Raw genomic sequence first — 16,850 nt, forward strand, 5'->3', positions numbered from 1 at the left:
ATCAGTGTGACGCAGCATTCTCGACAGGAAAGTAGCCAGAGCCGAGTTTTCAAGAACGGAAACGCCAGCAAGGCAGATGACGATTATTGTTGTGGGACAAATACACACCCCAAAGGGTGCAACCGTTCTAAGAGTGTAAGGATGTTTTACACTCTAAAAAGAGGATACATCCTTTGGCGGTGTATATCTGCCACACAACGATAATCGTCATCTGCCTTGCTTGCGTTTCCTTTCTTGAAAACGCCCCGCCCGATACTTTCCTGTCGGGAATGCTATGTCATGTTCATAACGCGCACGCCGCTCGTTACTGGGAAGTGCCGGGCTCGCAGCGTTAACGAAAGGAAACGCGGACAAGACAGACGACGTTTATTGTTGTGTGGAAAGATATGACTCAAAGGGTGTAAACTTTTCTTAGAGCGTAGCCGTGGGACAAGCCCAACATCCTTAGGGGTGTAAACCATTTTCGTAGCGTATACGTAAGTTCCCGTTCGCAGCCGGCGTGGCCGCCTTGTCGGTGGTGGTGATGACGCTGACGACGACCCTGCTGCCCGTGGTGTCCCTGGTGGGCTACTCGGTCGAGTACATCAACATGACGCGCTTGCTGCAACTGCTGAGCTGCCTCATCCCGGACGTGGCCCTGACGTACGCCTTCACCATGATGCACATCAACAAGGAGCTGGGAGGCCACTTCATAACGCTCGAAAACATGAGGAACTTCATGCTGCGCGACGTGTCGCTCTACAAGATGGTGCACGCCATGGTGGCCACCCTGGGCGGCTGCCTCGTGCTCACCATGTACGTCGACAGGGTCTGGCCCGGCGGAGAGAGCTTGCCCGAGAGGCCGCTGTTCTTCGCCGACGTGAGTGCATGCACCGCTGCGGGGCGGATGAACAGTTCTGCGGGTTTCGAAGACAGCGCCGTCCCGCGGGCAGATATATAAGCTCGCGCTTCCGTATTTCAAGAGAGGCCTCTTCATTTTCAACAGGTGTACCTGCCCGTTGACGTCTCGGGAAAACTGGTTGTACAGTTAGCGTGCTTAGGTTCTAAATATGTCATTCAGACAATCCTCACGGAAACTTACGCTTAATTTTACTATGTCGCTCTTATATACCTGCTACTCCCAGACCAAGAAACGTGCTGGTGTGCGATAGAAGCTTTAAGTGTCCTGACTAATTTACAAGGCAGCAAGGGGGGGGGGGGTGAGCTTCGTCTTCAAGGAAGAGCGAAATAAAGTTTCCACTTTTCCTTTTACGCGACGTCTTGGAGTTTGTATATCAGAAAAAGTGTTTGAGTAAAAGGTAACCTGGCCCTACGTGAACTCGACACCCTTCGATTCTTAAAATCTGGCATAGCTCTTTCTTGGGAGGGGGCTATTCGACCCCGCCCTGAACACTTGCAAGACGAGGACGCATCAGGCACTTCCGGGTAATCACAAATGTGCAGCGTTGCTCCAGTAGCCTGTGTGATGTCACTTCCGGCATTGGATGTCCGGAAACTGCGTGATTTGACATGACAATTCTGGCAATATGACATGCCACTACCATAGGATATCGCAAGTTAGGAGTCATTTTCAAGACGCTTGCAGTACTGCTCAAGTTGTTTACAGAAGCGGTAGAAGTGTATAGGTAGCGTTATCTGTAAATTGTTGTTGTGTACGCCGATTTTGAGGAATCTACAAAAAAAAAATCGTAAAAAAACACTGCGGTTAAAGCATAGGCTACGAGATAGCGCACTTTTAAATTCATTATCCTCCACCTAACTCAAATTGCCTAGTTCAATAATGGTATTCTCATGTTTGTATACAAGTTTTTTATGCCTGTTAATAAAGAACATGCGTCACTTTATTTCGTGTTTCTCTATACATATTTCAACCACGTGTACAACACATATCCTTGCGTGCTGAACGTTAGAAACAATAATAGTTGCTTTAATGTTGTACCACCTCTCGTCCCTATTCCAATAAATGTAATAAATTTAACAAAACACAGGACGATTGGTGCTAGATGGCCCCAAGGAAGGGACCATGACTTGCAGCTGTAGTTTCCGAACGCACTACTGGAAACCATGGCTTTTCCTGTAAAAATTACCAGATGGCGCTACTATTATTCAGCTACCACGAGAATTATGGTTACTACGATATCTGTCTAATCTACGCTTGTGCCTACAAACTTTCGTGCCGCGTTATTCATGCCGCTTTATGTTCGAAATATTCAAGCTCTTGCAGTTTTCTAAACACGGCAATGCAATTAACCTTTACCGACGCGCGTAAACAAACTTAATCGATGCATTTATAACCCAATATTTTTTGTTGAATATGATCAATTTGCAAAGTCACAAAGCCATGCCCAGCGTTCGCTATATAGGAATTTTTTTTGTGGGGAACTCTACACAGGAAACAAGCAGCTATTTTGCTGGTCTGCACTTATGACCGTAGTTGCCAAGAACGAAGTGCACAATTCGTCTCTCCAAAGCGGTAACGACACGATAGGTGCTTCAGACGCATTTCCAGCTTGGGGACTAAAACGACATCAGCTCATCCACTTCACCGTATCATCTCATCCACTTCATCGCGATTATTGTACCGCACCGCTCGATAATCGCACAACACCGGCCCCAATCTGCTTCGTATGGGATGTTGAAACCGGAATATTTCCTGTACGCATATCAGTCGCGGTAAAAGCGCATAGTATGCGCGCGTTGTGCAATAGACGCTGGGACCCCGGGCGATGCAGCGCAGTAGGTTCATTGCATGTACTTGTCTCTTAGAACGGTGTGCAGTGGTTGTGAAAGCACTACGGATAAGACAGTCGTGAGTGAGTGAAGGGAGTGAATTCGCAGACGCCTTTTTTTCCTGGTTTGTCCTTCCGGACGCAGTCTCGAATTTCGCCATATTGTCAAGTTCCAACGTGTTGGAGTTTTGAACCAATGAGAGATGGCTTATATCATCATACCCTGCAGCTAATAAGGGCTGACAAGAGGGCGAATTCTGCAATATGGATAAATTTGGCAGTCTCCAAAATAGCAAGCAGTGGTTTCAAAAGCACAGGTTACCGGGACCGGTACATTCCTGCCATTGGCTGCTGAGCTAGGCCAGCGAAACGGACCTGGACAGCTGGGAATCGTTTTAACGAATTGAAGCGCTGTTCATAACTTCGGACACTGATTGGAGCAGACGGTTGGTTCGGCTCTCGCAACGCATGAGCAGTATTTTCTATTTGCGAGGTAGTCTGTGCAGGAGCTTAGTTCCTGATCGCAGGGTTCTCAGCTATGGTGTACATGTGCGTGGCTGTGGCGCTTCGCTGTCGAACACCAGGTGGCGGCCTTGCGTCGCACTCGCAATAGGGGATCAGAAAATTTGGTTGTGGGAGTCCATAGTGTTTTCTTTCTTATTTTATTGTTTTACCTAGGTATAGGACATTAGGCAGTATAACAGCAAGAGCTTGGTGGCGCAACCCACCGCCCCGTTCCAAAGGGGACGCTCATAAGATCCATCCATCCATCCATCCACCCATCCATCGCACAGACCACCCTCCGATAAAAGTGGAATGCTAAAACGATCGTCCCGTTATTGCATATCAAATAAATCCTTCCACAACGGGGTCTCTAATCCCCAGTGTGCTGTTTAAGAACGTTAATCGCATCAGTCATTCAATCTGAATGACGATGATGATGATTTGTTGTCATCCCCTTTGAAACGGGGCGGTGTCAAATAGTAACTTAGATTGCTTAAGTTTCTCAGGTATGCTATACATTCTCTTCATGGTAAAATTTTTGTATACATCTCTAATCTTTTTTTCTCTTCCTCAAAACTTCTCTATATACGTTGTACCATACTTATGCCTGTAACGGATCCGGTCGTATCCATTTCTTCCCAGCTTATTTTTTTTTTCACCCAAGCTCTAAACGTCTCTTGCTGATCTCAACTGCTGGCCGGTTGATGCTTCCGTCCACTTGTGTGTGGTTCGACGAGCTTCTGGCGGTATCGCTACTTCTTGCTGAGGTCACGTGGAGTAGCCTGAGCACTTTGAGCTGCACAGTTGGTTCGCTCTGGAGAGGCAAAAAAAAAAGAACGTCCGACCAGAAAATGAGCAGGACACATTGGAGAGGGCTCTCTATCGCCCGTATGCGTATGGGTTAGCGGCGTTGAACTGATAACCGCTTCTACCTCTAGCAGCACAGTCTCAGTTTGTTCGCTGTTGAGCTTGCTTTTTCCCAGCACTTTGCGTGGAGATGACTGATCGCATTAGTCTCTCCCACCAGCCACCCCACAAAGGCGCACCTGGCATAATAATCTTCCGCACTATGCGATGCGTCAAGAGCAAAGTTGCATATGGAGAGCTCTTCATGGTGTTCCAAATGTCCCATGGGTCTCGCGATGCTCTCCTAAATGCGAGAGCGTAATCAGAGTACAATGTTACGGGCACTCTTCTACGAGCCAAAAGCTTACGGAACGCTAGGAAAAAGGCGCTTGTAGAGATCCCATTCATATCAACGTGTCAAAGTGCAAAACAATGTCTTTCACCCGTCAATCTCTTAATTCGCTTTTTATCTACCACATTAACAATAGTAATATATCCCCGACTGCACAATATAAGTATCTGGGCGTGCGCCTTAAACCTAATCTATCATGGTCTAAGAACATTACGCGTGCCTCTGCCAATGCATCCAAATCATTAGGGTCTTCGCGCCGGAACTTCAGCACTGTTCCATCTGCCTTTCGTAAACTGGCTTATTTAACATTCGTGCAACCCCAGCTTGAGTACGCGTCTCCCATTTGGTCACCGCATCATAAATGCCTAATTGAAGCGCCGGAAATAATTCAGAATATGGCAAGTCGCTTTCTTACTTATAATTGCAGCGCCCAGTCTAGCATAACGCAGATCAAAGCCGAACTATCGTTGCAGACGTTGAGCACTCGCCGTGGTGTTGCATTGACGTCATTATTTCGTAAATTTATTCCATCTGACGGATCGTCCCTGTGCCATGATTGAAACACCGCGTCTTTACATAGCGCACATTGCGAAATAATTTCACCTATGGCCGCATACATGGCGTGACGCAAGCTTTTAACTTTTCAATACTGCTCGGGCTATCCGTCTCTGGAGCAACCTTCCGTATAGCATTGCTTCGCTCAGAAATAATGACGCCTTTTGCAGTAATTTGGCCAAACATATTTTTCTGCACGCTGCGCGTAAGGTTCAGTTAGTACATGGGTACTTAAAGCAAACAAGAATATTACTCTTTGTATAACGTCCCAACGCAATGTAACTTGATGCTTTTATGCAATTCTTCTTGCTGTTATTGCTGTTATCTTATGCAACTCCTTGCTGCTTTTATGCAATGCTTATCCGTTCATTCCTTTTTCTTCTTTTTCTGACATCTCTTTGGTTTCTGTAATATGCAAATTTCTTCGTGTTGTGCCAATATTTGAATCCTTGTATGCATCGATATCTTTTTACCGATTCTATTTTGTTATAAATTCTACCATATGCCTCCGTCACCTTATGCCTCTTCGTAGCACCTATAACCCAGTAACGCTGTCGAATCTGCATCGCAGTACTTTTCGGCACCAAAATGTAGGAAACTAACGAGACGAGAAGAAACCAGACAGAGAGCTGCCCTTCGTTCCAACTTATTATTTCGGAATACCCGCCTGCGCCCGTTTATTCGTCCTTTTTTTCTACAGTGCGACTTTTATATACAGTGCGACTCTTATCTTATTGTGCTGGACTCTTATCTTGCGGTATTATGTTTTCCGAGGTAGCCCGACTATTGGGGCATCAAGTACCATCTGTTCGGTTCTACGCCGCGGGTCCGGCGTATGTGCGCCGAGATGTACACCACGGAACCAGTGCCACTGGATTTGCAGCCTTTCGTGGTTGTCAACAAGCTGACCAAAGTGAGCATCGTGACCGCCACTTTAGTACCGCGTACGTTAGGTGAATGTCCAGTCGCACAGGAGTGGGTCGAGCTGGATTTGCCGCTTCACCAAAGGAATCTAAGCTTCGCAGAACATTTGCGGACTCGCGCGGTCTTGTTCAAATGGACACTCAAAATTTGTAGGACACGCCTTCGTTATTAAGTTTTTTTTTGTTAAGGCCACTTCGGTGGCCCGTGCAGCTGAGTGCAGGGTTACAACGCGGGTTCGGTTTCCGGCCTGAGCTGCCTCATTTTGATTGGCGCGGCAAAAAACGCCCGAGCAGTTCGATTTAAGTGTGCGTCAACCAACACAGGTGGTCAAAATTGATAAACCACCACTATGCCGTTGTCGGAACATTAAATCGCATTTTTTATGTTTTCGTTTTTAAGGAAAGCTGTTCTTTAAGTGGGAAAATTTTTGCTAGCTGCCATCTGGAGTTGTATATAGCTACCAACTCGGTGCGTTACTCGATGTTGGCTGCGGATGCCCAGATGGGAAATACATTGCTTATTTGCAGCTACCGCATTATGTGGTATAGACCTACTATATATGCTGAGTAAATAAGGTGGGAGAAATACCACCGCCCGTGCCTGCTCAGTGTATATAGCGAGCGGAGCGAATCCCGATCACGAGGAATTTCGTCGAAATAATGTTACAGGAAAAAGTGTGTATGTATAAAAACTAATATCAGCAATCTTCCGAACAGATTTCATTGAAAAAAAAATTGGGAGGTAGAGGGGATTTTTATGTTACACTTGAGTGAGATGCATGCGGTAGCGCGGGCGAGCTGTCCTTGCGTGCCTGTTGCTGCCGACGCTGTCACTTAACCTTCGCACCTTGACAACGAAAGCAAGGCACCTCAGCGCTCGGGCCACCTAGTCGCGGCGCTCCATTCCTCTGGAAATTTTCGACTGTTTCTCTTCCTTACTTCAACGGGCGTGGCACCCACCGGGGAAGCTCGATGGCATTCTCTCCTGCTGAAAACCCGTAATGATCCATAGAATGCTACTGTGGTAAAACGTGTTCGAGTGGGCACGCAACATACTGGGCCAAATCCGAAAGACGCGTCGCAATTTTGCCAAGATGGCGTGGGACTCTCATGGCTTAATTACAATCAAACAATCAACAAATCCATCTACAAATCAGTCGCGTCCTATGGACAGGTGTAAAGCAGAGAGACACGATGCCACCTTACCTGATGTCTTTTACCTTGCGCTATTTCCAAGGCCTCGCACGCGGGCAGGGAACCGGTTGCGCAGAGCAAGTGCAAGCGGCATCACAAAAGCGGCATTTTCCCTTGCGCTCGATCAGTTAATCTCAGACAATTTATCGAAAAGTGCAACCCATCTCTTCTGGCTTCCACGCCACTCCGTTTCCCCGCAGAACATCGTCACGCTGTTCCGGTCGGTGACGGTCCTGAATACGGTGAGCATAAAGTTGTACGCCGAACACGTCACCGTGCTCCTGGGAACCAACGGCAGTGGCAAGTCGCTCATCCTGAAGATCGTCAGCGGTCTGTCGAGGCCCAGCGGGGGCAGTGTGTACGTGGGCAGCGGCTACGACGTGCGCCAGGACTTGTGGCACGTCCGCCACCTGCTGGGCTACTGCCCGCAAACCGACGCGCTGCTGGACGAGCTCAGCATCGAGGAGAACCTGTTCTTCTTCGCGCGCCTGCGCCGCATGGGCAGGCGCAAGGCAGCCAGCGAGGCGCAGATCTCGCTCTACGAGTTCCAGCTATTCAACCGGCGCAAGGAGAGGGTGAGAAGCCTCAACTTCAGCGACAGACGCCGCCTGCAGCTCGCCATAGCCATGGTCGGGTCGCCCGCGGTGAGTCGAAGCCTCCGCCGGAGCGTCTGACGAGATCCAAAGGGATGTTGGAGGTGCTCGGCAGCTGGGGATCACTGTCTTTACACAAAGTGTAAACCTAAGCACCCTGTAGGTTGGCTGTGGTCTTCTCAGAAAGACTGTTTTGCCTAAGAGGCTGAGAGTCGCGGGCGTTCGCCTCCTTCCTAACAGAAGCAAAAAAGCAACTGACAGTCGTGCGACGTAGGCAATTTTTTGTTATATTTCTATCATCGTCACCAGCCTTATATTTCTGTCACGCGGACAGTGTCCATAATAACGGTTTGAAATCGAAATACGTTATCAAAACACCCTAAAGGATAAAAGTCTTCTCGCTTAGGATAGCGTGAACACGCGGAAGTCAAATGGCTCCACTAAAAGAGATGCGTTATCGGGGAGTGAAAATCCTTCTTTCTTTCTTTTGTTTTTGCCAGTGGGGAAAGCGCAAGACCTTTGTAGAGAAGAAGTGGGCGCTTTCAGACTGCACTTCGTTCTCTCAATCTCTAGATAGCGTCTTGCTCATTGTCCGAGTTAGTCTACCAATGATATGTTATGCTGAAGGGTAACCCGGCCAGAGGAGACATTAATCAGTCCTGCAGAGATGTCTGAGTAAGGCACTTTGGCTTCCATATTTCGCTAATGTAACATCTGTGAATCAGTCCGTGAGCACTGCTTCACAGTAATCTGTGCTAAGGAGTGATGTAATGCGCTACATTCGCCAGCTTAAACGATTAGAGACCGCGCGGCATTGCATCCCGTAGTGCATGCACGTCATTGCCGTGACGTCAGATCCCGATGTGAACACAATCTCGTGCTGCCGTTGGGGCGCACTATAGATGTTCTCGGTATCTGCAAGGTAAGTTGTTGGGCGAGCTGGTGCTACATGTTCATGAATACGAAAAGACGAGCACGAAGTAGGATGAAAAAGCGAAAGTGCGACAGAACGATTGCTCACTTACAACTATAGTTTTTTTTGTAGGTGCATAACTATATACGTCTTGCCGTTCTGACATGCGCGGAAGCAAACAATTGATCGGACTAGCAGATGTTTCGCTATATAACGCTTTATGAACCATGCTTTTTATCAGAATGAACTTCAAACTTCAAGTCTATACACTTCGTCGAATGTGATAGTCCTCAAGCAGTTCACGAACTATCACTTTCGACGAAGTGGTTCAGAATGCATTTGCCACATATCTGTTAAGCTGTAAAAAAAAAAAAAGTGAATGTGGTCCGATTAAACAACACTTCGAAACAGACATGCACTGACCATCCAGCACTGGCTTCTGCGCGTGTCAGAATAGCAAGGTGTGCAAACTTGTGTGCCTTCCAGAGTACAAGCTATAATTGTATAAGGGAGCGCTACCCGTGTCGACTTGCTTGTTTTCGTTCTACTTCTTGTTTGCATTTTCGCGCCCATCTTCCAGCATGTGCTCTGCTTTCCGCACAGTACCTCCTGCTGGACGAACCGACAGTGGGCGTGGACCTGGAGACGAAGCACAGCTTGTGGGAGATAATCCTAAAGGCGCGGCAGCGTTGCGGCATCCTGCTCGTCACAAACTCCATCGAAGAAGCCGAACTACTGGGCGACCGCATCGCGATCATCTCGCATGGCGCCGTCGCCTGCTGCGGCTCTTCGATTTACCTGCGCAAGCGTCACGGTATCGATGCGTTCCTCGAGCGCTGCAGGATTCTCGGGCTCGTTGTTGTCAGTCGACGATGCGTCCGCTGTTTCCCGTAGGCGCTTACACGCGCACTTTTAAGGACCATTGATGTAATAGAAATATGCGAGCGCCGTTGGCTACCTTTCGCGAGCTCGCACGAAGGAGCCAACCAGGCACGTGCGCATTTAAATAGCTATTGCTTTTTACGATCAACGAAAGCGAGCCTATGACTGCATGCGGTAATATACTGTATATGAGAGGCCTTTAACAACTGTCCAGTGCTTATAGGTAAAAATAAAGGATGTTTGAACTTGAGTCGTCAAATATGTGATGAAGATGCCAGTATGATACATTTGACCGTCTTCAACCACGGTCTGACTCGGTTTTCAGCGATGCGAAGCCAGCTCGACATTGTAAACACACAATGCCTGCCCAAGGCGGACGTTTTGATGCTCCATAGCAATCGGAGGAGCCGCGTGACCACAATTTTGACCACGTTCGATCGCTCTCTTGTCTTGAACTTGAGAGCCCCTCCGAGCGCTTTCACGTAGAGCGGACAAGAACACTTGCAAGGATTGCTTAGCTAACACTGTATAACGAAGCAGTTTTACTGTACACACTATTTCTTTTACTGTCTTTTATTTGCACGTTCTTTATGGTACTGACTGAAACGTCATCTCTGTAATGCGGTTTTGTCCTGAGGGTAAATAAATAATATGATCCCGCATAGTATGTTGACCACGGGCTAGGAAATGACACTTGCGTCCATCTTTTCATTTTTGTCACTCCCAATTTCCCGAAGTGATCAACAATGGGCGAGCAAAGGATGTCGCCGGAGCCGACATTTTCACAAGGAGACTTGTCGCCGTCGCTCACCTCGCCAAAAATCTGGTTTCAGAGGCATTGCTTGGTCGACCACTGCTGATCACATCCAAGTCTTCACCTTGCTGTGACGTATGAATCGCATTTTGCATTTGGGCATAGCTTGTAAACGATGTAATGCGCAAATGTGAAGATTGCGCTCCATTAATGTTTGCGACCTACGCGACGAGTAGACACAAGCATTGCATGAGATTTCACGCTGCATAGGATGGCGATAGAGACAATCGTACGCATCAACACTTAGTTTTTTTTTTTTTTTTGTGGTAGTACTTAACTGATCGCTTCGCTTCACATAGATCCCACAACGTGTTTTGGATGTGCATTTGTCGTTGAGAGTTTGTAATGGAGCCGAGGCGCTCGCCGGAGCGCAGGCTCCGGCTACCGGTTCCCCATGCTGGTGGACGAAGACAGCGACGTGGCCGAGCTGACGGCCTTCATTCAGCGCCTCCGTCCATCGGCCAAGCTATACATGGAGCGGCGTCGCGCGGTGGTCTACACCATCGGCTACCCGGGCACCCCGTCCCTCATCGACCTACTGCGCGAGCTCGAGGCGAACCAGAAGAAGCTGGGCATCACGCGCATCGGCGTCAACACGGCCTCGCTCGAAGACGTCATGCTCAGGTCCCGTTCGGGAGACTTCGTTAAAGCTATACAGGGGCCGCTTTGGCAAGCTTGCTTGACGGCCGTCTCGGACGTCGCGATCGCGTTACTGTAACTTATCAGTAAGCCGCCGTTATTGCTTAGTTAACACGTACGGTGTTGGGCTGCTGAGCACGAGGTCGCGGGATGAAGTCCCGGCCACGGCGGCCGTATTTGGACGGGGGCGAAATGGGAGAACACCCGTCACGTTAAATAACTCCAGGTGGTCCAAATTATTCCGGCGTCTCTGACTATGTTGTGCCTCATAATCAGATTGTGGTTTTGGCCCGTAAAACCCCATAATTTTAATTCTTTTTAAACTCGTGAGTAACTATCAATGCAGTGTGACAGCGATTCGGCCACAGTTTTGACTCCCAGCGAGCGTGCCACCAACCGCGCCGCCCCACGCGGTGTAGATGAGTATACATCACAGAAAACATATAGACGTCCTTAAGGGTGTAAATTTGTCCCCAAAGAAGAGCTCGAAAGTTTTTGTTAAGGCACCCTTATGACACCACACCCCTTAGGAAGAGCTTGGCCTAATTGGGAGCGAGAAAAAGAAAAAAATGTAGCCACGTTGTATTTTCTTTAGTTTACTTTTTAATAACATGTATATTGAATCCCTAGGGCAACACAAACATTGCTTCGTCCGCGCAGGGTCCACAGCGAGCAGTCAGAATTCTTGAGTGATGTCGCGCATTCAACCATCAGCAGGCTTGATATGCAAGGTGAGTGAATAATGAGATGCACATAAACTAACGGACGCCACTTTCTTTATCGTTCTTTGCACACAGGTATTGATTGATTGATTGATTGATTGATTGATTGATTGATTGATTGATTGATTGATTGATTGATTGATTGATTGATTGATTGATTGATTGATTGATTGATTGATTGATTGATTGATTGGGCTGGCTCTGTTCAACGTAACGTCTAGGGCTATGACGGACGCCGTTGTGGAGAGTAGATTTCTGGTTCAGGGACAACATTGCTGTTTGCTTTGGTTTCTGTATTTTATATCTGGCTAGTCGATCAACCTTGCTTATTTTATGGTTACTCCCTGATGCGCAATGCGCTCTAATAATGTAGCATAAGTGTTCGTCGACTCATAAATAAATTAATAAAAGTAAGTAAAGGAAATGAGGCCGCCAGAACAGAAAATTACACCGACTGGCTGCTTCATCCTAAAGAAAACGTACTTATCAATTTGGACTTGATTGATATATGATAACACCCATTGAGAAACACCTTTAGCAAATTCCAGCTATGTGGTAAAAAAAGCACTACATTCTTGGGCAATATGATTATTTTAACGGATCATCGCATACCCTAATACAAAAATTCAGTGTCCTTCCACTCTGTTAAGAAAGATGACCAACGAAGCTGTGAATGTGGGCCCCTTAATGGCGGGTTTCACCACCGCCGTGGGTTGGCCTGATAATGCACTGTCTTCGGGATTGGCCCACGTATGGGGAGTGCTTAACGCCTGCTTCACCTACGCCACGTGTCGGCCAGGAATTGCACTATCTGTGGGATCGTCCCACGTATGGGTAGTGCTTAATGCCTGCTTCACCTCCGCCGCGGGTAGACCCGGCATTTGACTATCTTTGGGATCGGCTCACGTCTAAAATATTGTTTGCCTATGCCCACGGAGACGAGATCCGCCAGAACCTAGCCATAAAGAACTACGCTGTAATAGAACTAAAATGGTGGGGATTAGTCTCTAGTGAATAGTTTTTAGTCATAAAGAACTACGCTGTAAAAGGACTAAAATGGTAGGGATTAGTCTCTAGTGAATAGTTTTTAGTGAATCAAGCTATTCGTCTCAGGAACTAAGCGTAGGAGCTAGCTAGCGCCCTGCAGTTTTTCTCGAGGATACCAACAGTCGCTCTTTATACACATTCTCTTGCGGAACGTTACAAATGGTTAGCCTTTTATATTCTCCCCTTAGACCGGCGCTCTCACCCATGAGGCCAACTGTTCATCCTCAAAAATATCCCGCGAGCGGGCAACTTTTCATTTCTGGCGTCATGAGAAGACGCACCGTAAAGCCGCCGCCATATACCGGGCGGCTGTGCATCGAGATAGGGCCAGGCCCCCACTTTTTGGGGATGCGAAAAACAACGAAGGGGGCGCTGATCAGCCGTGGTGGCGAGTAAGCTGCTCATACGCTCACCGCAAAGCCGATGGTGTGCCTGGATCGTGCAGGTCGGACGCAGGCCGTTGCCTCGACACTGTTCATACGCCAAGTGGATGCCCTGGCGAGAAAGAAGTTCGCCAGCGGGCGCCGCATTCTGGGCGCGCACGTGGCCTTGGTGGCCGCACAGCTCATCATTGTGGCATCCATGGTCGCCTACCTCTCCTCCCAGTACCCTTTCGTCCAGATGCATCGCCTGGGCACGGTCGGCAGCGCTCTCGATAAAATACGTACGCAATGTCCGGAAACCTCTCTCTTCTACAGACCGTTGTAAATCGATTGTGTTCCCTAGAAACATTCAATTATGGTCGAAGCTTCAATAGCGGTATAGTTGGCGCCCACCCAAGAATGTCACGAAGCTACCTATATAGAAAACGGCTGAGGAATTAGCTTTGCTGCAGAAATCGCGAAGCAAATCGCTAATAGTTTCATGAGAAGATAGTGTCAGTTTGTTTGCTTCGTAGCTCCGTTCTGCTTTCTGGAATGTGTCTGTTCCTTATTCCTTCAGATCCTTGTAATATGTTTTCAGGAGGAACTCTCATATGTAAATGGATACTCTTAAGTGCCAGTGTCTGCTGAGGGATACCTTATAGGGAAGTGCTAATATAGGTTTAAGGATACTCTAGGGAAGTGCTAATGTTGGCTCAGAAATACTCAAAGGAATTGCTAATGTCAGCTTAAGGATAGTCTAGGAAAGGGCTAACGCCGGATTTCAGTGGGTGAATGGACGCACTCAAGCAATCCTGTCGCATAGGTGGGCAAATTCCAGCGACTGAACAAGGACAGGCTGTAGAAAAACCCATCAAGACATGGATACTTTAGGTCTGCGACGTTAAGAGCAACTGAGAACAGTTCCTGATAGCACCCGGTCGACGATAAAGCTCAAAGTGAATCATGGGTTTTTTCGGGCGTCTGAAGTCGCACGTATAACAATGACATGCCATTGCTTTGCTCTTTATGAACAGGCGCGAGGAAGCTACGCGGGGAGAGAGGCCCGAAACTAGAGCTTTTTAATGTGTAAACATTCTTTAGCGAGCTCCACAGCCCTGTCATGCGAAAAGTGTAATGCCTTGTATCTGCACAAAAATGCGTCAATTGCAAAGTCAAGGCATTTAATTGTTATGATAATGTGAATGTAGATGATTCGTAACTTTTAAGCGGTTAGGAAAAATGTAAAGCAAACAAAATAAAATAAAATAAATATATCCATAGAGATACATAGGGCTCCTTAGAATATGCATGGGAAGCTTTTAGTAGGGGTGACAAACTGAAATTTGGGGTTGGGTCATCATGTATTTCTTAAATGGGAAACTATAGTGCTCTGGGACGTAAGAAACACGTGTGTTGTCTTCCCAACGTTCTGATTTCTCAATGACGAAATACCGACTACTTCAACCATCTATCCTGCATAACGCTTTTTTTTTCTTTCGATAACTTCCAAACGTCTGAAGTTATTTTCATAAAAGTAACGGTACAAGTATAGAAAGATATCTTAAACTTAATATATATTTAGGATATAACAAAAATATTAAATATTAACATTTAATAAGTCCTCTTTCGGATATTTCGGCCCATGGGCGGAAAGTTTTAATTTTGCTGATGGGTAGGTGGGGGGGGGGGGGGGCGGAGAGGGGCGAGCGGCAGGATGAACCCAATCAGCTTCCGAGAAGAGAATTTCACAGGGCGAGATATGAAACTCTCCTGCCAGATATTTCTGTGCGCCCAAGACTGTCAGAATGATTACATAGTTCTCAACTACGTCTTTTGTCATCGCACGTCTACTTAGAGCTCCGTTGTCGTCCTCTATAAATTTTTTAAGTTCCTAAAGCTGAGGGTGTTACCAGTGCGACAAAAAAAAAAAAACCTTAATGGTGTAAACGTTTTTACAGTGTAGTTAATTAGGACACGCTGACCTCTGCGTGCAAGGGACGATGTTTCCATCACTAAATAAATCTTGTAGATTATTAGAAGTGTTTTTTTATGAGCCGTTAGCATTGCTTACTGGAAAGAGAAGCAATACGGAGACATATCACTCACGTGCATTCCACACGCCGTGGATAAAAGTCTCTGCCTAAGGGGTCACTGAAGTCTGCAGGTTTTCTTTAGGGTAAAAAAAAAAAACACGGAAAACAATTTGAAGCCAGGTGAACATACAGCAACATATTCATTCTCTAGGCATAGACTATATGTACCTTTAGAAATATTTTTTAATTGGCGACCTCCTTCTCTTTCAAAAATATAATAAACTTTGTCCTGTGTGTATATTTAAATATATTGTGTATGTGCATGGTGTTTACAGCGTAAATTTAAAACAATGTTGAACTGAGAAAATTCCGGTGAGGAGCCTCCGCTAGTGCTTCTAATGCGCGTGTCCTCCTATTTTCAGGATTTGCAGAAATAAAATGAAATTATGAATTAAAAGCCGTGCACGCCCGCGCCAACAATCATGCAGTAAGCTATTAGCAGTAAAAAATGTTTAAGTGAGCAGGTCGAGGCAATTAAGTAAAAAGAAACCTAAAAATATGTGGGTGACAAAACTTTGATAATGACAGTTTAGGTGTGTCTCTGTGTGGGGGGTGAGAAGGTATAGGCTTTGGCATCGTTGGTGAGGGAGAGGGGCTCGGGTCTCTTAGCAACCCCTTCCCTTCCCCCCCCCCCTATCCCGTATTCAGCGCTTATATGTCGGCCGTGTTCCAGCGGGAAAAGTTGTCAAACGATGCCATGACGACTGCGCGTCTCTCTAATGAGTCTGAAATGTTTTTTTGCGTTGTTGTATCGATCTGACCACTACGTGCTCGGCGTCGACACTGTCGCAGGCGTGATATCGGCGCCTAAAGGCCGCGCGTACTTCCTCGCGCTGGACTTTGATCGGCTGAGCCAGGAGATGCATGCCGTGATCCTCAAGGTGCGACTGATGATCGGCGCGTTGTTGCCCGTGGCCATGTCCCTGTCGACTGCGCTGCGGCTTTTGCTGCCGCTGCAGGAGCGCAAGTCAGAAGCCAAGCACCTGCAGTTGATGACGGGCCTGAGTCCGGCGCGCTACTGGACCATCACTTTCCTCATCGACATGGTGTTCCACGTGCTCACCACCCTGCTTCTGCTTACGCCCTTCTTCATACCAGCACGCAGCGACACCGTGTGTCAGACGTTCACCTACATGGGTAGGTGCGGCGAGACCGGATTGGCAATGTGCGAGACGCGTCTGGGTATAAACTCCGTTCAACGCGCCCGATCGATCGTATCAACGACCGCACCCACTAATCTTCCAACAGGTTCCCTTGCTTCGAATAGCCATCACGCGTAAAGCCCAGGCGCAAGAATCACGCGTAAAGTACAGTCCGGGGGAAAATGTCCAGAGACCACGGCATCAGAAGCAAAAGAAAAAAAAATGCTTTCCCGATGCAAAATTTGAGCGCACGCTGTATACGTGTTTTCATTTCACTATATATTGGCTGGCGTGCGGACAATCTGTCTCACGCGGCAGGTTGCAAACGGAGCTAAGCGTGGCGCGACTGCCTCCTTCTTCGGGAGATAGCGAGAGGAAGCGCGTGGGTGGCGCGTGGTCGCGATTCACAGCAGGCGCCGCGCGGACAACCTCCGCGAATGCAACGCTTTGTTTCCATACAGACGACACGCGCTCCTCTGGCGGCATCTCGTAGCCGTCGTCACCACGAAGCCCCTCGTGAGCGGTACTACGATTTCC

General features: G+C 47.5%; 1 protein-coding gene across 1 annotated transcript in view; it reads left to right on the top strand.

Moving 5' to 3' along the window:
* The window catches only part of LOC142574622 (phospholipid-transporting ATPase ABCA3-like), a 29,257-nt gene extending 12,451 nt beyond the window's left edge, over positions 1-16,806 (top strand). The window contains exons 6-14 of the mRNA XM_075683663.1: positions 495-859; positions 5,765-5,899; positions 7,304-7,747; positions 9,213-9,423; positions 10,680-10,929; positions 11,605-11,675; positions 13,159-13,377; positions 15,964-16,308; positions 16,775-16,806. Coding sequence (XP_075539778.1) covers positions 495-859; positions 5,765-5,899; positions 7,304-7,747; positions 9,213-9,423; positions 10,680-10,929; positions 11,605-11,675; positions 13,159-13,377; positions 15,964-16,308; positions 16,775-16,806 — 2,072 coding nt within the window. The remainder of the gene's footprint in view (positions 1-494; positions 860-5,764; positions 5,900-7,303; positions 7,748-9,212; positions 9,424-10,679; positions 10,930-11,604; positions 11,676-13,158; positions 13,378-15,963; positions 16,309-16,774) is intronic.
* The last annotated feature ends 44 nt before the right edge of the window (positions 16,807-16,850 follow it).

The sequence above is a fragment of the Dermacentor variabilis genome, chromosome 3 (assembly GCF_050947875.1).
Source record: "Dermacentor variabilis isolate Ectoservices chromosome 3, ASM5094787v1, whole genome shotgun sequence".
Classification (NCBI taxonomy): Eukaryota; Metazoa; Arthropoda; class Arachnida; order Ixodida; family Ixodidae; genus Dermacentor; species Dermacentor variabilis.